At 33.1% G+C, this 26570-nt stretch overlaps 1 protein-coding gene across 1 annotated transcript in view; it reads right to left on the bottom strand.

Moving 5' to 3' along the window:
* Positions 1–26570, bottom strand: part of Lrp1b (LDL receptor related protein 1B) — a 1856415-nt gene that overhangs the window by 977611 nt on the left and 852234 nt on the right. Inside the window, exon 6 of the mRNA XM_058585368.1 lies at positions 22523–22780. Within this exon, the coding sequence (XP_058441351.1) occupies positions 22523–22780 (258 nt within the window). The remainder of the gene's footprint in view (positions 1–22522; positions 22781–26570) is intronic.

Here is a 26570-nt window from a genome sequence, read left to right as displayed (position 1 = left end):
TTCCTGATTTAAACAACCAAAATATTCAGTTTAAGAAGGGCTAAGTGCGTTAAATCAGAAAATAAGCAACAAGAACACAGCAAGATGACCTCCAGTAGGTGTTGCATAGGTATCAGTTGCCTCCCAATGAGAAATAAGAGACTGCCCTTTAGTTTACAACTTTGTGAAAGCTTGACATCCATGTGTCCTAGAAAATACTGCAGAACTAAGTAAAGAAATCAAATGTTAATCAATGATAATATAGGCACTCAGTAGCTTTCATGTTTTAAAAATATATCCATAGGTTATTTGAAACACCTCCTTTCAAGAGGCAGTGATTGATCCTTTTTATTAGTGTGGACTAAACTTGGTGACTCCCCTTCTATCAAACACAATATTACAGAAACAATAAAGTGGAAGTATTAGTCACAAATGGCATGGTAACTTCCATTTTTTCTCCCCGGGACCAGCTGCCATACTATGGGATACTGTGCAGAGGTCCTTGGTTCAAGAAACTGAACATCCTACCAACAGTCACAGAAGAAGCCAGGAAGGCAAACTAGCAGTCCAGTTAAGGCCCCAGATGCCCGTGTTCCTGGACTACATCGTGACTGTAGCCTCATAACAGACCCTGTAAATAGAACCACATAACTGGGTCACTCCTGAATTTCTGACCAATAGAAATTTCAAGATAATAGATGTTTACTGTTTTAAAACCAATAAATTTGGCATACTTTGTTATGCAGTAATACATAGCTCATTAAGTTGTTGAATCTGTGTAGTTTTAAAGTCAAATTTTGTTGATTTCTCAGCAATTGGATCTCATTTTTAGACCTGTATCTATACTAGACCTATAACTAGACTACCTATATCAATAACTGTTTAAATTGACCTAGTCATAGTATGGCAGTAATGCTGAAAACAGAGGATATTCCAGAAATGCTCATAAATAAAACTAAAAATGTAAAGACAGGCAATCTTTCTTGAAAATTACTGTTTTCTTTTTTAAAATATATGGTTTTTATACCCAAACTATTGCATTTGGGTACCTCTATACATGCTACACATGCATCCTTTATCTTGTGTTATTTTCAAGAATATCAGAGTCAGATGGCATTAGTGTTATGAAGAAAATAAAACAGGATAACTGAGAGAGTGACTGGTCAGAGAAAGCATCTGGAGAGGGTTGGTATTTGAAATGAGAATGACAAGAAAATGCTAGCCATGTGGAGATTTGAGTCTAGGGCCTACCAAGCAGACATGAGAATGCCATATTCTAAAATAGGAGAGCCTGGTGGAAGGAGCTATATCATAGTTAAAATGTGAGTGAGTTAGGGATGAAACAGCAGACATCGGAAGGAAGGGGCATATAATCCATGGTAAGATGACAGGTTTTATTCTAATTACATCATAAAATCAGGAAATTACTTTGCCTCAAACATAATTTTTATTTGTATCATGCAGTGAATGTGCATGATATAAAAAGTAAAACACCTCAAGGAGACTTAAGGTAAAATATAGGAGTTTTCATTCCAATCCTCTTTATTTACCTCCAGTTGTTTTAGCTATTTTAATTGTATATATTTACTTCCATAATTCTACACAACTGGTTTCTACTATTATTTTTAAGTTTTAAGAATTTGTATAATTTATATAAGATTAGGCTTTTATTCCTTATATTCTTTTATTCCTTATATCTCTTCTGCATTCATGCTTTCTCTTCCTTTATCCTCCAATCTCAATTTTTAATTAAATTAATATTCATTGTTCACATAATTAGGACTATATAAATTTTTGTGGATAGGTGAGAAAGCTTAATATTACATGTCATTCTTTAAAAAGCTTTTAGTTTTTTCCTAGAGTTAATTGTCTCATGTTCCAACTTTTTGGTTACAATTTATTATTGTATAATTCTACAAAAGAACTCTTCAAATAGGAAATATAAATATATATATATATATATATCTCAATATTGCATTCAGATTTTTGTTACTGAATTTTCTTTGGGCATCCTTCCTGTTGCCTGCCAACCTCCTGCTCCAGTGTCTGCTGGCTGCCTCCCTAGACATGGCCTTGGATCTTCTTATTTTACTAGTTTAAACATTCACTGCTTCTGAAATTAAACAACCCCTCCTGCCAAAGGAGTTGTCTGACCATGTGGGGTGAGATAAGGAACCTAGAAGCCACATTACTTTTAAAACAAATGATTCTCTTATTACTAGCCCCATTTTGTGTTCCCACCTTCAGAGGTAAACAGTGTCTCCATTTTTTTTCCTTCCCTTCCCTCTCTCCCTCTCTCCCTCTCTCCCTCTCTCCCTCTCTCCCTCTCTCTTTCTCTCTTTCTCTCTTTCTTTCTTTCTTTCTTTCTTTCACAGGGCTGGTATTTCTCCACATTGCCCAGGCTGGCCTAGAACTCTCTACCCTTCTGCCTTAGCCTACCTAGTAGTTGGGATTACAGGAATGTAGCACCAAGGTTCTAGGCCTCTAATTTTTTTTAAGTTATTCTTTGGTTATTTATCTTAAAACTCCAGCTGTACTCACTTCACAAAACAGATTAAACCTTGTTCATTTATCGTTCAATCATCTGTATTTGGTTATCTAAAATCATCTCCCATACTTTGTCTCTTTTTTGTTCTTTTGGTTAATATATTCAAAGACATTTATTTACAGTGTTCATAGTAGAGTTTCAAGAAAGAACATATATATATATATATATATATAGACACTTTTATTCTAGTCATAGTGTTTAAGACAAAGTCTTTGAGGACAGTTCAAGCAGGGAAGTGCCAAGTTTGTTTACCATTAAAACAGAATACTATAGTGATGTGTTTGTACATGCACACAACATAATCTGATCAATTTCAATCTAGTTCCTCCCCTTGCCCTCCCTTTTTTTCTTTTCCTAATTCCTTTCCTCTACCCCAAAACACTTTTTTTCTTTCTTTTTAAAAATTTATTTATTTATTTTTGCATTACAATTTAAACGATAAAGATGCAACTGAATTAGAACCAACAAAAATAAATAAATAAATATATTCAGTTTGTTAAGTCACTTATAACTCATAAAGCTATTTTTAAATGGTTAAACAAAAAAACAGAATATCATTCTGATCGCCGTGTGGACAACAGCAGACTCTCTGAGAAATAGTCAATGGTTTCTAGGAAGGAGATATGGTAGCTCTGAAGAGGGTCAGAACAGTGCTGAAGTTATGTAGCGGTTCCACACACATTGCTGTCATCAATAGTAAATATATAATCATATTTAAAGAGACACTTAAGTTGTGTTTTAATGCTGGTGAGGAGCAAAGAATAGGAGGAGAAATTGTGAAGATCTCTCTCTTTTTCACACACACGCACACTCAAAAAAGTTTAAAATACTGATAGTTTCTATCCACTTTTCTTTCTTTTGTATGTCATGAATACTTTAACTTAATGTGCTAATTTCACTCAAATATTGCTCCCAAGCCTGTGAGGTTAAAAGAATTGTAAGATTGTAGGGCAACCTATTGGATTTTCCTTGATTTATGTCTCTTTGATGGTTTAAGTGGAAGCTTAATGTTTAGGTTTTATACCACCTTTCTTTGCTAGCACAATTGAAAATACTGATAAAATGATATAATTGCATTCATTTTTATTTTCATATGTCATCATAAATTTTATCAGGAAGCATGTATTCACTTTATCCCTAAACAGTATTAAATAAACTTAGTTGAGCAAACAAAGTCTCTGCTTGATTCAATAATTAAAATGATATTATAAAAATTCAGTTAGGATGGACTGTGACAGGCAGGAATACACTCTGTGTCTCATTGTAGAGCCCTTTCTACTTCCTTTACCTAATAAAAGAGTGTCCCCTTTTAGGCTCTGATTATGGTTTTTAAATGGATAAAATACCATAAAAGTGTACATTAAGAATAGATCTGATTATGAGTAGATTCAAGGTCTACATAGAATGAATACATGATTTTATGGAAAAAGACAAGGCAGGTGCTTCTGGCATGAGGTGGTGGGTCAGTGTTAGACAATTTCATTGAGTCTGTGATGTTCTTGCTTTTTATTAGGGGAAGGGGCACCAGAGAAGTGAACGTTTGCCCCTGCTCCTTCCACTTCACTGTCACTATTTCCCAATTCCTCTTTCTAACATAAGCAACTAGCCAGTCTTATCTCCTATGGTGGAGGTACTTGAAAGATCTCAGGATTTTTCTATTTCCCCAGCAAAAACATTTTAACAGAGGTACCCTTTCCCAATTTGACCAAAGAGTCAAATGAACTCTTCTTTCATTCTACTGTTCTCTCTCTCCACCTTACCAACATTCTATTAGCAAATCTTAAGGCTTCCCCAGGAAACCCACCCCTTCCTCTGTATCTGCTACTTGTTATTTGGACACTATCTTCTCTCCTCTGGGTGGCCACAATAGCTTCTTTAAAAACAAACAAACAAAACAAACAACAACAAAACTCCTTTATTTTAATTTTTTTTAAAAAAATATTGATTCTTTTTAGTTATATGTGATAGTAGAATCTACTTTGATATATTTATATAAGCATGGGATATATCTTATTGTAATTAGGATTGCAGTTTTGTGGATAGCTTTTTAATTGCTCTCTCTGACTCCCTTCTGGGCATACTACAAAGCACCCATAATGATCACTGTTAAACCCAAATATATGATGATACCAAAAAAAGAATTCAATACTTTTACATTTAATATTTGTTAAGATGATGGTGGGTGAAGAAGAGTCTTTACGGTGAATCTGAGGATTTGCTTTTATTAAAAAATGCTTTCATCAGCATCTTTAAAAATATGCAATTTTGCCGAACTGTAGCTCAACTTTAAGTCAAAACCCTACAAAGTATTTCCCTCATGAAAATTTGCCACTAAGACCACATATAGTGGGATACATTTGAATTTTTTTTTTTTGCCCACAGTTTTAGTGAAAAATGGTTTTACTCTCAATAATTTGGTCTCTATTTTCCAAAATAGCACTCCTTTCCTTAAAGTCTGAAATGGCATTCTACCATTTACTATAAAATTCTGACTTTATTTTACTTTTTTATTTGTTCTTTTTAGTTATATGTAACAGTAGAGTATATTTTGATATATTTATACAAATATGGAGTATATCTTATTCTAATTAGGATCCCAGTCTTGTGGTTGTACCTGATGTGAAATTTCACTTTGGTGTATTCATATATGTACATAGGAAAGTCATGTCAGAATTATAGCATACAAGGCTCCTAGTGCCCTAGTTTTATCACATTTCCCTTGCTCACTCAGTTGCAGTTACACTTGCTCCTTCACTTTTCCTTGAACCTGCAAAGAAAGCTTCCTCCCTAAGACATTTTTACTTCATCTTCAGAGAGAATAACATCTGACACGAGCATGGTTTGAGCTCTCTTTTTATTTAGATATTTGCTCAAATATCAGTTTCTCAGGAAGGTTTCATTTGATATTAAGAAGACCACTCACCCCTGCATGCATGCATGTACACAAACACACACACACAGACACACACACACACACACACAAACACACAGAGATTCATCCTCATCAGTTTATACAGTTTCTGTGATTTTATTTCCTTTGTAGCATTTATCAAGGATAACTTAATTAGTTATTTATGAGTTTGCTACTTTGTTCACTTGATACATAAGCCCTATAGAGCTGGAATCCTGTATATCTCATTCAATGCTGTATTCTCAAAGTCCAGAATAGTGTTGTAAGATCCCAGTAGATATTTGTAAATGAATATTGTTTCCACATTCACAGTAGCAATTTGCTAAAAAGTCTTTGCTAAATATCTGTGCTTGCCCCTCTTCATCAGGAAGTATAGAAGTTATCTAAATTCCCAGATTCTTTGTTCTTAAGTCAGCTGGAATATTTTCCTTGCTTTTGCTCATGAGCTCAAATTTGGCAAGTCAGTATTCTTTTCCCTGGAAAGAAGGATCTTAGTTAATGTGGATGAGTAATTCTATGAAAGGACAATTAGGCAGACAGTAATGTTCAGGAATGAGCACTCAGAGTAGTTACAATAATGCAAGGAATTACAGTACCATTTAACAGTGTAAGAATAATGACAACCTCGTGAGCCTGAGTGAATAAAAAGGAAAAGATCAGAACAATGTCCTGACAAAATGTGTTGAGGATTTAATGCCACCATACCCACAATGCATTAAAAGACTGCCACATCTTGACTTCCACATCCTTACTGTCCGTGATTGTCAAGATAGGAAATAAGCCTATCTATCAGCTACCTAGAAACATTTTTTGACACTTAGAGTCACAAAAATTTTTGACACAAAAATTATTCCTGTTTGCTAAAGGAAGAATTTACTGACAAATCCATGGGTTTGTCTTTGAAACAACTGAGCACCTTCAACAGTTCTGTTTGCATATATTAGATTATTTTACTTTTTGATTCATGTCCCTGAAAATAGTTTTATGTTACTATTATTCTTCTCTTCATATTATATACATATAATTCATTATTGAATATCATTATATTGCTATTGATTATTATTTATTTACCATATCTCTCAACTTACCCAGGCTATAGACTCTGAACCAGAATCAAAACAAATAGAAGATCATATGTATATCCCCTAGGCAAGAGTTGTAATGTATAATAAGTGAAGAAGAGACTGGATTGATACATTTTCTGTAGAATAACTCTTTAATAAAGAGATTCAGTTAGATCGATGATATAAGATATATTCAGTCTGGGAAAAGAAATGTCAACCATGAAACCCAATGACCAAATATTTGTAGAATGCTTCCTATTGAAAAACACTTCAGATATTAGCCTTATTCTACTGTCAAGATTAATTACATAAAGGTCATGAAATGGCACTAGTTTTGGAGAAATATGCATTGCAAAAAAATCAATAAAAGTCTTTGGATTGCTCCCTTTTTTTAAAGAGCCAATGCCAACAATTAAAATCAATCACCAAGTAATTTTTTTTTTTTTAAATTTGACATGTGTGGGAACTATTTTTAAGAGACACATTGAAGTATACTGAAAAGTATTAGGACATCTGAAGAGGGGAGTGACATTAGAAATATTTAAATCTAGAATGATTCTACAATGACAACCTTAGAATCCTCTACCTTAGATATCTCTTTCCCAAAGTTAGCTTCTGGGTCATCCAAATGGAAACTGGGGTGCTACTTTTCTAAGGATTTCTACATGAACTTCACATGGGTACGTTGGTAAATAAATGTAGTTGTATATTTAAGACAAAAGAAAGGAGAACTATAGAATACTCAACTCAGAATGAAATCCAGATATGATAATAAAGTAGTTGTTGAAATTAACTCTGTAGGAACTCAGATTTTTAAGACTCCACTTGGGTTCACTGGGAAATAAAAGCAAAACTAGAGAATAATCAACTGAAATTCATAATAATAAAATAATTGCTGATAGTAAATTCTGAAAAAAACTCATAAGAATTCATTCATTCTATCTATGTGTGTACACATTACATAATATGTCAATGCCCACCTAATAGCACTTGTTCTCTATCCAAGCCAAAAGAGATATATTATTAGTCTTATAATAATGTCTCTTATAAAAGCTCCAACAAAAAAACTGTAAGAAAATATGTTTGCTTTATAGCTGGCTAGAATAACCTGCTAATACTTTTTAATTTTGTATAATGATGATTACATATAAATCATGTATTGATGAAGTGACCCACACCTATAAGTCCAGCTACTTGGGAGGCTAAGGCAGGAGAATTGCAATTTTGAGGCCAACCTCAGTAATTAAGCAAGACCCTGTCTCAAAATAAAGTAAAATAAGGCTCAGGATATAGTTTAGTGTAAAATGCTTGCTTTCTAGGTTCATTCTCCAGGACCACTGTGTACATCAATGAATGAAGCAGGTAATATATAGAATATGAACTGTACAAAATTTATTATCTGTAAAATTCAAGGAAAAATGTTAGAAAATAAGTTTGATTAAGTATATTAAAATTATTACATTGACTCTCCACATAATTTTGTATGCACATCATGAATATAGAATGAACTTTACTTGAAAGCTACAGATAAGAGCTCAAGCTAAACATGTAGAATGGGATGGAACACTGAGATGACTATTTGAATAATTTGTACATTAAAAGCACTTAGTCTCTATTATCATTATTTTGCCAACAAATTTTTTTTTTTTACACAAATTATATGAGCACCTGGTGTTATTCCCCATGGCTCTTTCCATGAGTAAGCAAAGTCATAGTGCATTCACTTAAGCCCAAAATTGTTATGGAGATAAATATGATAGCTCTAATTTATTCAGGTATTTATTTTTTACAAAGCAAGTTTTACAGGTGTAAGTTGAAGTAAGTATCAATATCACTTCGGAGAAAAACCTAAAGGAAAGCCTTACTATATTTTTAAATGATTTTTTTTTAATTGCCTAGAAGTGGTTCCTGTTCATAACTTGAGAGACATAACTAAATATTTCACTCTCAGGGAAGAAAAGACAAAGAATATGAAAAAAAAGCCACTTATATACAAATTCTGCATTTGTGTGTCCGTAGAATTCAATGATGTCATCTTTCTTCCTATAAGACATGCTTTTGACATGGATAGCCATGACGGAAGTTGAAATACCTTGAAAGGTACAATCAATCCACTGGGCCTAATAGAGTATCTTGGAAAAAATATGGGAGTCTTTTTTTTAAAGTACATTAATGACTCCAAGATATGAAATTATGAAAATCACAAGGTGACATACACGCATCCAGAAGCCTATCAGTAAGAAAAGGACATTTTAAATTCTCAAAGGACACAAAACCCAGTAAGAAATCAGTTACAGTGACACCAAAATCAATTCCATTGCATACTCTGGATTGGGTCTCTCAACCTCATTCTATTCTCTGTCCATTTGAGGAGATTGAAAATTTTAAAACTATCTTCTCCTCATGAGCTTGAGGAATAAAGTTATATTTGTTAATTCATTTTTTATTAGTTGCTTATGACAATACAATGATCTTGACATATCATACATTTGATTCAAATGGGGTATGAATTCTCATTTTTCCACGTGTACAGGTTGCAGGATCACATTGGTTATATGGCCACATATATACATACAGCAATGTGCATTCAGAAGTTTGCTTATCTTATACACACAACTTAAACAGATGAATATCAATGGAGGAAATAGAAGAAGCCATCAAAAGACTACCAACCAAGAAAAGCCCAGGACTGGAAGGGTATACAGCAGAGTTTTACAAAACCTTTAAAGAAGAACTAATACCAATACTTTTCAAGTTATTTTAGTAAATAGAAAAAGAGGGAGCTCTTCCAAATTCATTCTACGAGGCCAACATCACCCTGATTCCGAAACCAGACAAAAACACTTCAAAGAAAGAAAACTACAGACCAATATCTCTAATGAACTTAGATGCAAACATCCTCAATAAAATCGGATACAAAAACATATCCAAAAAATTGTGCACCATGATCAAGTAGGATTCATCTCTGGGATGCAAGGCTGGTTCAATATATGGAAATCAATAAATGTTATTCACCACATCAATAGACTTAAAGATAAAAACCATATGATCATCTTGATAGATGCATAAAAAGCATTCCACAAAGTAGAGCATCCCTTTATGTTCAAAACTCTAGAAAAACTAGGGATAACAGGAACTTACCTCAACATTATAAAAGCTATCTATGCTAAGCCTCAGGCTAGCATCATTCTAAATGGAGAAAAATTGAAGGCATTCCCTCTAAAATCTGGAACAAGACAGGGATGCCCTCTCTCACCACTTCTATTCAACATAGTTCTCGAAACACTGTCCAGAGCAATTAGACAGACGAAAGAAATTAAAGGCATAAAGATAGGAAAAGAAGAACTTAAATTGGCACTATTTGCAGATAAATGATCCTATACCTAGCAGATCTACAAGGTTCTACAAAGAAACTTCTAGAGCTAGTAAATGAATTCAGCAAAGTGGCAAGATATAAAATCAACATGCATAAATCAAAGGCATTCCTGTATATCAGCGACAAATCCTCTGAAATGGAATTGAGGACAACCACTCCATTCACAATATCCTCAAAAAAATAAAATACTTGGGGATCAACTTAACAAAAGAGGTGAAAGACTTATACAATGAGAACTACAGAACCCTAAAGAGAGAAATAGAAGATCTTAGAAGATGGAAAAATATACCCTGTTCATGGATAGGCAGAACTAACATCATCAAAATGGCGATACTACCAAAAGTACTCTATAGGTTTAATGCAATGCCAATCAAAATCCCAATGGCATTTCTTGTAGAAATAGATAAAGCAATCATGAAATGTATCTGAAAAAATAAAAGACCCAGAATAGCAAAAGCAATTCTAAGCAGGAAGAGTGAAACAGGCGGTATAGTGATACCAGACTTTAAACTATACTACAGAGCAATAGTAACAAAAACAGCATGGTACTGGTACCAAAAACAGGCAGGTGGACCAATGGTACAGAATAGAGGACACAGAGACCAATCCACAAAATTACAACTACCTTATATTAGACAAAGGTGCTAAAAGCATGCAATGGAGAAAGGATAGCATCTTCAACAAATGGTGCTGGGAAAACTGGAAATCCATATGCAACAAAATGAAACTGAATCCCTTTCTCTTGCCATGCACAAAGTTAACTCAAAATAGATCAAGGAGCTAGGGATCAAACCAGAAACTCTGCAACTGATAGAAGAAAAAGTTGGCTCTAATCTCCATCTCGTGGGGTCGGGCTCCAAATTCCTTAATAGGACACCTATAGCACAAGAGTTAAAATCAAGAATCAACAAATGGGACATACTCAAACTAAAAAGTTTTTTCTCAGCAAGAGAAACAATAAGAGAGGTAAATAGGGAGCTACATCCTGGGAACAAATCTTTACTCCTCACACTTCAGATAGAGCCCTAATATCCAGAGTATACAAAGAACTCAAAAAATTAAACAATAAGAAAACAAATAACCCAATCAACAAATGGGCCAAGGACCTGAACAGACACTTCTCAGAGAAGGATATACAATTAATCAACAAATACATGAAAAAATGCTCACCAACTCTAGCAATCAGAGAAATGCAAATTAAAACCACTCTAAAATACCATCTCACTCCAGCAAGAATGGCAGCCATTATGAAGTCAAACAACAAGTGCTGGCGAGGATGTGGGGAAAAGGGCACACTTGTACATTGCTGGTGGGACTGCAAATTGGTGCAGCCAATCTGGAAAGCAGTATGGAGATTCCTTGGAAACCTGGGAATGGAACCACCATTCAATCCAGCTATTCCCTTGTTCGGACTATTCCCCAAAGACCTAAAAAATAGCATACTATAGGGATACAGCTACATCAATGTTCATAGCAGCACAATTCACAATAGCTAGAATGTGGAATCAACCTAGATGCCAGTCAATAGATGAATGGACGAAAAAATGTGACATTTGTACACAATGGAATATTACTCAGCACTAAAAAGTGACAAAATCATGGCATTTGCAGGGAAATGGATGGCATTAGAGCAGTTTATGCTAAGTGAAGCTAGCCAATCCCTAAAAAACAAATGCCGAATGTCTTCTTTGATATAAGGAGGGCAACTCAAAACAGAGCAGGGAGGAAGAACATGAGAAGAAGATTACATTAAACAGGGATGATAGGTGGGAGGGAATGGGGGAGAGAAGGGGAATTGCATGGAAAAGGAAGGAGACCCTCATTGTTATGCAAAATTACATATAAGAGGATGTGAGGGGAAAGGGAAAAAAAGAGAAGAAATGAATTACAGTAGATGGGGTAGAGAAAGAAGATGGGAGGGGAGGGGAGGGAAGGGAGGATAGGAAGGGTATAGGAAAGGCAGCAGAATAAAACAGACACTAGTATGGCAGTATGTATAAACGTGGATGTATAACCAATGTGATCCTGCCATTTGTACACGTGGTAAAAATAAGAATTCATAACCCACTTGAATCAAATGTATCAAGAGCATTGTAATGCTTTGAGCAACCAATAATTTTTTTTTTTCAACTGGAAAACATAATTGAAAGAAAAAAGGATTTGTGCTTAAAGTAGTGTTCGAGTGTACATCATTCTGCCTTCTGTGTGACAAGAAGGGGTGTGGGTTGCGGTGATAATGGCAATGGCCTCATTATAAGCTCTCCTAATCTTGGAATTAGGTGTGTTCAGACTCATTTTCAGGCAGCACCAGAAACAGTAATGGGCTCTTGCTTTGAGCATAGTTCCAGGGGAGGCCTAAGAAATACTGGTTCCTAAGTGCTGCTTTGTTTTGTGTGTTGTTTTCTAAAGCACATCCTTCAATTTCCTTTGATCTCTTCCAACAATTTTGAGAACATTCTGTATTAAAGTAATTCATGATTTAAGGAGCAAGTTTTTCTCCCCTGCACAGAAACTAAATTGATAAGCCAATATCAGAAAAAAAAGACTATTACTTAAGATACAATAGACCTTTTTTTAAAGAAAAATTAGAGACTTTATAATAATTTTGATTTCATATACTGCCCATGATTCCAAAGTTTCTATATTTTTTTAAATTACATAAAAATAAAACTGGGCTGGAATTGTGGCTCAGTGGCAGAGCACTTGCCTAGCATGTGTGTAGCACTGGGTTCGATCCTCAGCACCACACATAAATAAATAACAAATAAAGATACATCAACAACTAAAAAATATTTAAAAAAATAAATCTTAAGTCTAAGTGAGTTATTTCATAGGTATAATAAATTATTATGATCAGTATATAAAAGCTAAACTACTATATCAAGCAACAAGACATTCTATGGAGTATTTTTGCTGCTTTTACTATTATTATTTTCAAAATGCAAACAATGTTACCCAACATAAAAAATCTGAAACAGAAGCTCCTTTGAATATATAAAGAATATTTGTATGTGTTTGTAAAGCTGTAAAACTAAGAGTCATTACTTTATCATATTATAAGGGCATGTTTTAAAACATGGATTTATTTAAAGGTTAGAGAGTTAAGATTCATTGCTGATCAACAGTATAAAAGATTTTCTCCACCACTTGGTTTTGGAATATATAACTATTTACTTTTTGAATAAAAGTATACTAAATATTTTACTTAATACACATACACAAATTACCGTTGAGTAATATCTTAAAACAAGAAGTTTTAAAATGTTTTGGTTATTCTTAACAGTAAAATTACTATTGTTGCAAGGAGAACTTATATAAATTTATCAAATAAGTGTTTTCATTAAGATGACAAAAATTTACAAAATATTGTAAGGACAGACTAAAAGCATTTCTGAATCAAAACATAACCACAGATTTAAGATCTAACAATTATATTTGCAATTTCAAAAACTATTTGAATTGTTCACCAAATTATCATGCTTTTGTGTTGGGGTTGTAGCTCAGTAATAGAGTGCATGTCTAGCAAGCGTGAGGCACTGGGTTCGATCCTCAACACCACATAAAAATGAAATAAAGATATTGTGTGTCCACTTACAACTAAAAAAATAAATATTTTTTAAAAAAGATTATCAGGATTTGGGGAATCCTTTCTTGATTACCAGACTCTGAAGAAGCTAATATATAAGTCAGAATGTTCATTTATTAACTATCATTACTGCTTGGATATACAAGTGACACAATTACCAATAAAAATTATCCTCAAAATTTCCTTCCTAATATCATAGTTACAAGAAATCAAACCTCAAATTTTTTTTGGAGAGAATAACAACAAAGCAGGGAATTGCATAATTCAATCCTTGTGAGTTTTCTGAGGTGTTCAGAAATTAACAGGTTTCCACTATAAAGATTCTACCTTTTTTGACAAGTAGAATACTTGTAAATGGGTTCCAAATATTCCATATATGTATATATGTTTGTGTATATGTACATGCACATGTGTATATATTTGCACATATATTTTTGTGTATATTTAATCTAATCCCATAATTCAAAATATTTATATTTTTTAAATCCTTCATTTTCTTTATACCGATATCATTATTTGACATTGATGTTTTACTGTAAAGAGGTTCTGCCTCTGTAACCTTATTTAAGACATAAAATTTTTTTGTAATTAACCTCAAATTATTTGATACCAACTGCATTTCTAAATTATTTATGGAGTACATTCCATGTTCCTCCACCATTAATCACTTTCTAGGCTAGGCCCCTTCTTGGAATGAATTTCACATATGTCTAGATCTTTGTTATGTTTTTATTCCTTTTAATTTATATTCTGAGGAGTCTTTGGTTTCTCTTCAATATCTCAGTGCATATGAGATTTGATTTTATAACCTTCTGTGTACAGACTGAACATAGTTGAATCCCAGGGAAGAAAAAGCTAAAAAAAAACCTGTTGTTACAAGAAAGTTCTATATTTTCTTGCATATATGGCTTTCAGTGGTTTAGCTAAAAATATAGTAAATATATTTAAAAAGTGATAGGAGTTTCAAATTCTAAAAGGCTTTCCCCTGAGGTCTTTAAAAACATTCTCAGAACAGAGAAAATAAAAAATAGATATTTGAAATATTAATACATATTATATGCTTGTATATACTCATAGTTTATTTTTAGAAACAAGCACCCATACAGAAACATGTTTACAAATCCATCACTAACACACCAAAAAAAGTGTTCAGATGCATTTAATGCAAATGCATTAAAGAAACCCTAAGCTGAAAAAAGTTAACAATTATTTTACTGAAGAAATTCTCATAACTTTTTAAATTTATTCTTTTTAGTTATACATGACAGTAGAATATATTTTGACATATAATGCATACATGGAGTATAACTTTCCATTTTTGTGGTTGTACATGATGTTGAGTTAACTGGTTATGTATTCATGTATGAACATAGGAAAGTTATGTCTGACTCATGCTACCATCTTTCCCATACAGGCTACTAATATTCTAAGTCTTCAATAAAGTTATATAACTTGTAAAATTTCCCAAACTCACCTGATCACAAAAATCATTTTTGCAAGATCATTTTTTGGAACTGGTGTTCCAAAAATATGTTCTTATTTTAGGTAATGGTACTGTATGGTACTAATGGTACTGTAAAAGGATGAAGGTATGTGAGTGACTAACAGGGTGGAAAAAAAGGAGGACATAAAAGAAAATACAAATACATGTCTGTGTGTGTCTCTCCCCTCTCCCAACATAAAGTACAAGAAAAGAAAGCAAAAGGGAGAGGAAGTGGGGAGTATATTTAGATGTGGAATTCTAGCATCTATGTGAACACTTTCTTTTGTTTTCAAATGATTTGCATAGGGTCATATAGCTAGTCAATCACAGAGATAGGACCACATCAACTCAGCCCAAATACAGAGGTGAGACAAATACAAAGCCCATTGTTAAGATAAAGCTGCAAATCACAAGATGTTACAGACTGGGAAAAAAATAGGAAAACAAGAATCTTAATCAAAAAATGAAATGCTACATGCCAGTTTTATTACCTTGGTTAATTAGCTTCCTACTGCACACTGTCTTTATTTTTTATGATGAGTTTCCAATATCTTGTAAATGTCTCTACAAGATTAAAAACCTCTGAAGGTCAGGGAATATGAAGTAGAAACATACTCATTTTACCTGATGAAAATCTCTTAGGAAAACACAAAATAAAGTTAAAAAAATAAAGAAAATAAGCAATTATGTTTAAGGTTAAAAAAATACATATCTCTTATCCCTTTCTCTTTTTGCCAACTTTCTTCTTTGTTTCATTGAAATGAAGTCTTTCTGGTCAAAAACACAAGCTTCAATAATTAAACATTATGGATATCAAATATACTATGAGACTAACTCATGACAAAATGAGTATGCCCTTCAAACTTCTGACTGGTAAAATCAACCTTCTAAATATCATGTGCAATAATAGAAACACTCAGAAATTCCTACTTAGGCTATGAAAAATTGATTAATAAATTAATCAGACGTGAATTTACACAAAAAATACTAACTTTGAAAATGATGATTCAAAAGTTTTATACAATGTCAAGCACAACGTCTATGGAATATATTTCTGTCTAATGTGTGTACAAACATATTTTTTAAAAGCTTAGAAAAAATGCATACAAATAATGAGGTCTAGCATATTCCTAATTTCTGCTTTGGCAAGTTTCATGCTCGTTTACAAACAACAGTAAGATAGTAATAGTCTCTATAGCCTGACAAGAATATAGCTGGAATAACAACAAAGACAAATTTATAGAGAAACAGTACTAAGAGGTTTTCTTGTTCTGTTTTTTTGTTTTTGTTGTTGAGCTAGACATTTAGAAAGGTTTTGATGTCTATGTATTGACTGTAAATCAGAACAAGTTATTTACCTCAAAGTATAAATTTATCAAATACCGTAAAAATTAACAATTTAATGTAATGGTTAGAACTTTAAGTGTATGGTATCAATAATACACTTACATATCTGAAATATGTTCTCAGACTTACATAGTTGGCAATTTTAACTTTCATTTATTTTACTCTCAATGGATTGTTTAATCTCCTCACTAAAATTTCAGACCCCAAGAGGAATTCCCTGTATTAATTAGCTTCGCAGCACACCCCACACTTCTCCCCAACAAAAAAAAACATGAAGCCATGTCTCAGAAAAAAAAGCCACTTTTAATGTTTCCACAGAAGTGTACTAAAAAGATGAGGAGCATTTAAAAAGCACTAAAAATATAATAAAACATGTATTTGCTTACAGAACAGCAGTTTAAAAAGATATCTTTGGATATAGTGCTGTAATATTCTCATGGGTTAGATGCACTTTGGCAGGGAATGATATAAAGCCAGTTACTGCAGCCAAGACTCTTATGCAAACTTTACCTCTCCACAAGATACACTGATAAAAAGAAATTGGATTCTAAATAGCTTAAAAATCCAAGAAAAACTATCCCCATTTTTTTTTTTTTTTTGGTGGAAGAGTGGACGGTAAAAAATAAAATGTTCTTTATGAAAAAATCTCATTTTATTTAAAAAATAAGAATGGTTGTTTTTATTATTTCTTAATTCTTCTTAGGTATAAGCTGACCAAGTTCTGAATGCTTTCTAAAACAATGCTTTAACCAGAACTAATCAATTATTGAGTATGCTTCATCTGCAGTACAGAATTAAAAGCATAAATTCCCATGTTCAAGGTAGGGTGCTAACCTCAATGGAAGAACTTTTGGAAAGAATCTGATAGTGTAAAGATTGATGAGCAAACAAAACACAGTAGAGGAAGTACAGGTGGTACTTTTTAGGTGGAACATGGCACTAGTGTAGAAAACAACAGGCAAGGTAGGTCAGCTGCCTGCAGAGAAGCTAGATAATGGGTTTGCATGGTATCCTGAGAAATGGACAGCTTGAAAATTATTTTCATTTTAAGTAGTAGAGCATTACAATCATTTCATCAGAACAGTAAACAATGAAACAGACACATCAGTTCATGTTAGAGTGCACAACTTCAATACCAACTATATAAAGACCAACTGAAACAATGGGATATGAGTTTCACCAATCCAATGGAGAAAGATAATTATAGAAGAACTCTCCTAACAGTTCAATATTTAACATATGATTTAGGAATACATTAGGCCAACTTTCTCTTGTGATCTCTGTGTAATTAGGTCACCAGCTAATCTAAGGATGTTTCTGCAATATTCCACAATCATCCTCTCAAGTACAGACTCAATACAAGGCATTATCATTGGGGACTAGCATTTTCATTACTCCAGGTGGATTTTTGTTGTTTCAAGATTACATTTACAATAGGGACACAGCCTGGTCATACTTGTCTAACCATATCTTGGGAAGTGGACATGAAGTGGTGAAGGCTCTGAAATTTTTATGCGGGGATTAGGCAAACAGGCAGTTGAAGAGATGCAAGAACAGTTGTTACTAAGTATCTATTGAGAGATGAAGAAGAAAATTTTTTTTATTACCTTAAGAAAAAAAATTTCACTGCCTTAAATTCATTTTCATCTATAACTGACAATTATAAAATAATACACATAGTGTAATTTTTTGTGATGATTATGAGGCAATATGTGAAATTCCTAATGAACAAAGAAGGCATTCAGTGAATGTTCTCCCATAGTCTTACAGGATTATTAGAGTTACTATCTCAAAGAAAAGAAGTAAGACTGATATACAACAGAAGGAAACTGTCAGACTTATTAAATTATCCAATCAGGAATTTAATTAAATGGATTTAGGCAAAGACCAAATGGAAAATGAGTTCAAGAACAGACTAAGAAAAGAAGATAAAAGCCAGTGAATGTACTTAATTCAGATACTAATAAGTCTATGAGAATAAAAATCCTTCTCATTTTTGCCAAGCATACTCTACGGGAGTGGAGTTGAGCCCATGAATGTATTAAGGCAAGCTGGTCAAGAGCATACTAGAATCTTCAATGTTATTCTCAGATTATTCAGTGTATTGAAGAATCACACATGGAAACAGAATGAAAGTTTCTGTGGTCCAGTTGGAAGGTGACAATATGGTTTTGAATTATTGTCCTTAATAAGAGATTAACTCAGACTAGGGTTGTGGCTCAGCAGTAGAGCACTCGCCTATCACATGAGGCCCTGTGTTTGATCCTCAGTATGACATGAAAATAAATAAATAAAATAAAGGTATTGTATCCAACTACTTATACAAAAAAATGATATATTTTTAAAAAGATATTACATAAAATATTCTTATTTATCTCAGTCATCTCTGTGCATTTTGTCCAGAAAAAAAAAAGATGGAGATAACCATTCTTCTAAATACCAGCACTGGGATTTATTTGTGGGTGGCATTGATGTCTTTACATCATGCTCTCCAACAAGAAATTTTGGGAAACATTTAGGTGCTACAATGCATCTTGTGTGAATACTTTATTAAAAAATGACTTTTGCTTAAAAAACATCTAATTCCAAAATTATTTTCAAAGTCTGCAACTTTTAGCATACAATGCTAAATAATAAATATAACTCATATTTATTTTTAAATTTTTTAATTAAGTAATTTAATTTTAATTGGATATATATGATAGCAGAATGTTATTTTGATTCATTGTACACAATTGCAGCACAACTTTACATTTTTATGGTTGTACATTATGTAGCGTCACAGCATATGTACAGTCATACATGTACCTAGAGTAATGATGTCCATCTCATTCCACCATCTTTTCTGCCCCCATGCACCCTCCCTCTCCACTGTCTCCTTTGCCCAGTCAAAATTCCTCCATTTTTCCCATGCCTCCCTCCTCCCCATTATGGATTAGCATTAATTTATCAGAGAGAACATCTGGTCTTTGTTTTTTGGAATTGGCTTACTTTGCTTAGTATGATATTCTCCAACTTTATACATTTACTTGCAAATGCCATAATTTTATTCTCTTTTAATTCTGAGTAATATTTCATTGTGTATTTATACCAGTTTCTTTATCTATTCATCTATTGAAGGACATCTAGGTTGCTTCCACAGTTTAGCTATTGTGAATTGAGCTGCTATGAAGATTGATGTGGCTGCATTACTATAGAATGCTGATTTTAAATCCTTTGGGTATAGATCAAGGAGTGGGATAGCTGGATCAAATGGTGGTTCCATAAGAAGAACAAAATTTAATAAGATATATATATATCTTTCATTTTCCCTAATGCTCCTTGGTTAATAATCTCTTGAATGTGTTATTGATTACTCATATACATTTTACCACAGTACTGCTTGGGAGTGATTCTCAATTCTAAAGGTAGAATTCCCAAGGGGGCCAGATCAGAATCCTTTGTGGGCCTTTCCAAATAACAGCTTTCTGTCAAAATTCATTTTTTCCATGTCTCTTTCAAGACTTTTATACCTCTCTTCTATTGATTTTATTAGCTTTTGTACTAAGATTAGTAGACTTAATAACTTTGGTTTGCTAAAATGAAAAATAAAATGTTTAATCTAAATGTGGTATTTAGAAAAAGCTATGAAGACTGAGCCAAACCCAAACCTATAGCCAACACTTATTGCGTGCTATTACATAGTTTTCCAGAGACTTAGTTGTCTCATCAGAAAAAAGAGGAATAATAACTGCTTTAATGTGCTAAATGCTACAGACACTCATTTATCTACTCAATAAAATGTACATATTATTTAGGTAGATTTGTCTTTCTTTTGTAGAGAAACAAAACATAGAGTTTAGATTCCACATCTAGCTTCTTTATAGTCATTCAGAATTTCCTAATGTATCTGAATTTGAATCAAAATTTTGTTTATTAAGAAACACGAAAGACATCCTTTCTCCTGTATACTCCACAGAGACAGAGTAGACATACAAAGAGATAAGATACACAATAACATTTTTCACATTGTAATCAAATGTTCATTTCTATATTATTATGTAAGTTTTAAATGCAAGCCAGTTTTATCTGTATTGATTTTCTCACAGTAATCCTTTGAAAAATCTTTCTAAAATATTTTTTTTTCCAACACTGAATATTCTTTTCAGGTAAATTCAGAGAAAAGTGCCTAAAAATGATGAGGACAAAACCTGCAGAGATAATCTCTGGAATGTAGTTATAGACTGGTATTCAAACAAACTTGATCAGTTCATTATTTTTGCTTAAATGGTGTGATAGAGATTTCGAGTAATTATACATGCAAGGAATATTCAGACTTCATTATAAACTCACAAACTGTCATGGTAAAGGCAGAGCCCATCATATCTAATGGCAGCCATTCTGTGACATGTTGATAACATAAATGGTTTATAAGCATGACAGAGGAGCTCAGCTCTGCTCACACTCCTGCCCCACACCTATCATTAAATTACTTCCACACATTTAACCACTTTATTTCTAAAATGACTTGCAAACTGTATGGCATAAATCTGACTTCATCAAAAATTATTTACTCTGATTAAAATATTTCTAGTGCATTCATTTTTTTGGTTCAAACATTAATATTCTATTTAGCATTTTGTGAATTGTTTAACAAAATCATTCTCTTGATTTTTCTAGATTTACTAAAACTGTTGTATAAATTAAATGCATTCTAAGTTGCAGATAATTTTCTACAAACATTCTGATGTGCAATTATTTGATTTTTCCCTGGATTTACTAAATAATTTTAACTACATATCGAAGTACAGATTGCTACTATCATTCCGGCATGTTAAGTGAAGGAAAAAGTTGCTTAGTTAAGTTTGGAAAATAATTAGCTAGCTAGAGAATATTCTAGCTCTTTGACTATTCAATATTTCATTTTCCTTTGACAAATATGTCTGGATTAGTTAAGGTAACCACTAATGTGATAAAGGACTTGTGCCTGTGTTCAAACAATTTCCAACTGCTGATTATGGACAGCATTCCTTTTGCTGATACAATTTGTTATTTGCCTTTTATTATGAATGAGGATTCTCCATAGAATCCTTGAAATAGCCATCATCCATTGCTCTCATTAGGACTTTTGGTCCATGCTTATGAAAGATAGCTTTATCATTTTTTATGTTATTGTAGTTTTCAAAATGTTGGACTCAATTTTTTAAACATTTCTTTTCTATTCACTGAAGTATTAAAACTCATATCTTCATATTTCACTTTTTAATCATTGTCATTAATTTATTTACTGTAACATCAAAAATTACATAGTATTATTTTATTATATTGAATAATGATCACTAAACTGTTATATTAACTTTTATCAATTACTTTAATAAATTACAATTACTAAATCAAAATCACCATTCCACATTTGAAAATCATATTATATTACAGAATTTTATTTCCTTTTCAATTTGATTGTATATATTTTTCTTTATTTCTCTAGAGATTTTTATGGTGGCAGTATTTGTAGGTTAATCTTTTTCACTGTAAATTGTAAAATAACTGGACACATGTTAAAATTTTCATGTGTAGTTCTCCAGGAATGTGCAAATAAAAGTTTTTATTCTCATATGGAAAGCTGATAGAAGAGAGAGAGAGAGAGAGAGAGAAACAACATTTTTTAGTATTTATGGTAATATGTAGGAAAGAAAGGACAGTTATTATTCTGTCAAATTTATGACATGAGAAGTCAAAATTAATCACAAATCTTAAGTCATTTTTGAGAAATGATGTATAAAACTCTGATTTGCTTGGGAAAAAAAAAAAGGTCCACAAACACAAGTAGCTACTACCAATTAGCATAAATCTAATAGTTTTTAAAGTATTTTTAACAAATTATGCAGTTGATGAACTTATAATTAACAAATAAATTTCTTGCCTTTTTTAAATCACACTTCCTGTATCACATTGTAAAATACCATGCAGTGAAAAAAATCACAATTCACAGCTAGGTGATACTGTAATAAGCATTAAAGAAAGAATTACAATTAACTCCACAATTTACTATGTATAAAAGTAGAATTACTGAATGTGTATGTGTGAATATTTAAAACATGCAGTTGGTATAGTCATTTAGTGTGTTTATATTTGTACACTTAGCTTTCCAATATTCATAAGCTGTGCTAGAAATTTAAGAATGCTACTTTCTGGTCTATAAATTAAATCCTGAAAGGGTAATACAAAATATTGAATTGAAATACTCACTGTGGAAGGACTGAAGAATATTGATTGTCCATTCATCTGTTAATCTTCCTGTTTTTGTTATCTGAATGCATTTCAGTTGATTTGAAGAGTCTCTTGATTCAATCCAACAAATCATTTCTTCATTGTAAATAAAATCCAGAGTGTGAATTTCATTCCTGTTGACTGAGCTTATAGTTGCCATTTTACTTCCATTAAGATAGAACATCTCAATTGTTTCAGAATTTGCAATTAGTAACATAGGCGGCCTATCTGTAGGCTCTGGAATAAAAGAGAGAAATGAAATAAATAAGGGAGCTGCTTTTTTCTTTTTTTTTTAAAGTTGCATTACTCATTAAAAGTCATTTCTACACTTTTCAGATATGTTTAAAACTTTAAAAAGTGCTTGCAAAACAACTTATCTAATAAACCATCTATATGCTTCACTGACTATTTTAACTCACTGGGAAAATACGTTGCACTGAGTACTTGTATTCCTTATTGCCTTCGTCATAATGTATTGTCTGAATGTGGAGATGGTTCTATTTACTTTTTCAATGGTGGTAAATAAAGGAAGTGCTATGAGTTGTTTCTCTAGCAATGATGATGGATCTGTACTTACCTCTCCACACAGTTTTCCAGGTTTCCCTTGTGAGCAAGGGCATGCTGTTTTGAGGTGAATATATGAGGTCAAAAATAGATTCTCTGGAGCAGAACATACATAGCTCAGACTCATAAAAAGAGTACACCTGTGACCTTGGCCTCATTGGCCCCTTGGCCAAACAATCACATGTTCTCTTAGTCACTAGATTATGATGGCTGAGCCACTTCCTTCCACATTCCTTTCCTATAGCCAGAAAAATGAGATCCTAGGTATAAAAAAAGGACTTGCTCCATACTGCATTTTTTGAACAATGCAACTTTGCTGGTGTTAGGATTGCAGAGTTTTTGATAAAAATTGGAAAAAAAAAAATCACCCACCCTTTTAATAGCATATATCAAGGTAATAATAAATCCCATATAGAAGGAATGTTGTAAGATGGAAGATGGCAGAGCCGCCTCTAACTGGTTTCCCGTCTGCCATCTATGCTTTCAGTGTTTCTCAACACAATGGATAGAACTGTGTCATATAAACATAGGGCAGATCAGAGGAGTGCTCTACTCAATCCTTCAAAGGCTCCCATTTCAGCTAATACAAAGGTCAAAGCCTTTATATTAAACTGTAAAGCTCTGCCTGGTTTGCATTCTCATTCCATCTTCAGTTTTGTTTCCTTCATCTCCTCACTACTATCCTTGTTCTTCTCACTTCAGAAACACTGCACTCCCTACTGTTCCTAAAAGGAGCTGGTCAAGCTGCCAGCTCAGAGGCCCTGCTTTCTTCTTGGAATACTCATCCTCTAAATATCAGATTGGCTGACCTTCTCACCCCAGCCAGTTCATCATTCAGATGTCACTGTTCTGGTGAGGACTTCTCTTACGATTTTGTCTTCAGAATATTGCACGCCTCTATACTCCTTCACCATTTTATTCCTTTGTTATTACCAGAGACTTAGTATGCCTGTTTATTTATGATAAATTGTATATCTCTGTGGCTGTATTTCTGGCATCTAGAAAAAAGCCTAGGACCCAGTGACCAGTAGTACATTGATACAAATGAGGAAAACACCCATAACTTTTATATAGCAGAGTTATTTAGAAAACTTCTGTGGATATAGCATTTTTTTTTAACTATGAAGGGAATCCAGAGAGAGATAGTATTCAGAAAACATCATATTTCATAAACATCATTTGATCATTCTGCAAGAAAGCAATGCTGAGTTCTATAGGACAGGGCAAAAGAAAATTAGGATACTATGTGCAATGTAATTAAATAAGTCTAATGTTTAAAAGAAGTATTACTTGTTAGTCTTTATTTTTCTGGTGGGGTAAGGCTATCGGGTTCTTTGCGTTTCCCTCAGATTAAATAACCCTCTTATGAAGATGGTTTGGAATCTGCCCTGGTGAGCTTGATCCCATAAAGCCTAAGATGTATCCAGTGTACTTTAGGAATGTTTGAATTCTTACACCTAAGGAATGATCTCAATCAAGCCACAAGATTCCTCTCTATCTTCAGAAAAGCACCAAACATTTTGGACTGAATTAAAAGAGCAAAAATATTAAAACAAAAAGCAATACAAAGACATAGAGACAAAACTCAGTAGGGTTATAAAACTAAGTAGCCCAACAGTCTTTTACCAATGGATACAATAAAATTATCCTGGGCTGCCTGAACATAGGCCAACAGATAGAAGTCTCAACAATGCTAAGGTCACTTTCCCAATATAGAGCTCCCTCAGGAACAGTAAAATTGTGAAATGTTTTTGCTTAGAGTAACTTTGTCAAGGACCCATATCTGAACCTGGTAAGAAAGTTGCCTTCTCTTCCTCTTAAGTCTATCTTGAGACTATATTATGCTTGCCCCTGCCTTTCCCTTATTCACAGGTCCAGATATGGTCACTTTTCTATACTCTTTTTTTTTTTTCCATTTTCCAGGTGACTTTGTCACTCTCTTCTCACAGAAGAGTCTTCAATGGCTGTATTATCAGGTTAACCAAGATATGTTGTCACTAATGTCAAGGCTTAATGTCTTCATTTGACAACTCAAATGAACTTTAGTGAAAATGCCTCTCACTTATAATGAGATAATGAGTCACAATTAAAAACTTCTTCACTGAAAAGCTTTATGTAAAGTCTAGATCCAGACAATCATTTTTTAGCCAGCCACAACTCAATAATTCAAGCATGTCATAAACATTCTTTGAAGAAAATCTGGAATATAAAGGGTTGTTGAGCTTCCCCTAAGAAAATGAGATAAAAATCAATTAATGGTCAGCACAGGCAATGCTTAATTGACAAAATTAATCAATTTATTTTATTTGCAGCTGATTTTGAATGCATCATGTATTTTAATGAAAAACATATAGAGCCCCAATTAAACAGAATGCCAGTAAAGAGATTATGATAATATGATTCAGAATCTGACATAGTTTGGTTTAATAATGGTGACTTTAAAAATACAAATGACACAGTGGAGGAAAGAGACTTAAAATGTTAGTTGTAAAGTGCTTTATTGAAGAAATAATTCTGTAGCTCTGCTAATTATTAACTGTGGTTTCCCCATTTAGAATAATAAGGAAAATTTAAGTGTGGGGGAAGAAAGTCATGAAAACCTAAGCACCCACAGAAATAATCCTGATGATTATCAGAATCTAAAGCTACAAGTCTTTTCATCTACTTCGTTATGCAAGTCAACATAACCCTAGCAAAGACTGCAGCCTGTTTCTAGCTGCAGTTCACTGGATCTCCCCCATGCTTCATTACCTCAAGTTTCCATAAGCCAGCTGAAGAGCACCATTAGCTTAGGTAATAAGGATACAGACTGACCAGAGTAAAGGCAATGCCCCTGCAGGTTGTCATTCTAAGAATCAATGGACAGTTTTTCCAAAGGAACAGTTGGAAAACACATTACCTGACTTGAGTCAAAGGGATACCTAATAAGTCAACATTCAGTAAGAGGAAGTAAACATTAACTTTCCACATAGAAGAGACTGGAATTCAAGAAAGCACTCTACCATGGAGAACCAAGATTTTCCTTGACGAAACCTCCACAACAGCCTGTCAAAAAACTTGCCATAGAGCAGCAAAGCTGCCCTCATCCTCATGACAACACCCCATGTTGACATTAGTAAATGTAGTGTTTTCTCTTTTTATTCATAGAAAAGTGTATTTGGGCTCTGTATGATCAAAAAGAGATTTTATTTTTCCCAGTCATGAATGATAAACTAATCATTGGCACATTCCTTGAAGACTGATTTTAAACTTGTGAATTGAAAAGAGAAACTCAGAAATATGAAAAAGCTCTTATTGCCAGACCCCCAAAATACCAAGTTAATACAATCAAATCCTTGCAAACATCTTCATCTTCTCACAGTTGAGAAAACAGTAAATGTGTATCTGTGGGCTAATAATAAGATTTTGACATACATTTGATGTTAAAAATATTTTCTTTTCTTAAAAAAATTTATATTTTTAG

Source organism: Marmota monax, unplaced genomic scaffold (genome assembly GCF_021218885.2).
Source record: "Marmota monax isolate L192 unplaced genomic scaffold, Marmota_monax_Labrador192_F-V1.1 WCK01_AAM20220418_F8-fsc00034, whole genome shotgun sequence".
Classification (NCBI taxonomy): domain Eukaryota; kingdom Metazoa; phylum Chordata; class Mammalia; order Rodentia; family Sciuridae; genus Marmota; species Marmota monax.
The sequence above is the reverse complement of the archived record's forward strand: the minus strand, read 5'-3'. Positions and strand labels throughout refer to the sequence as shown.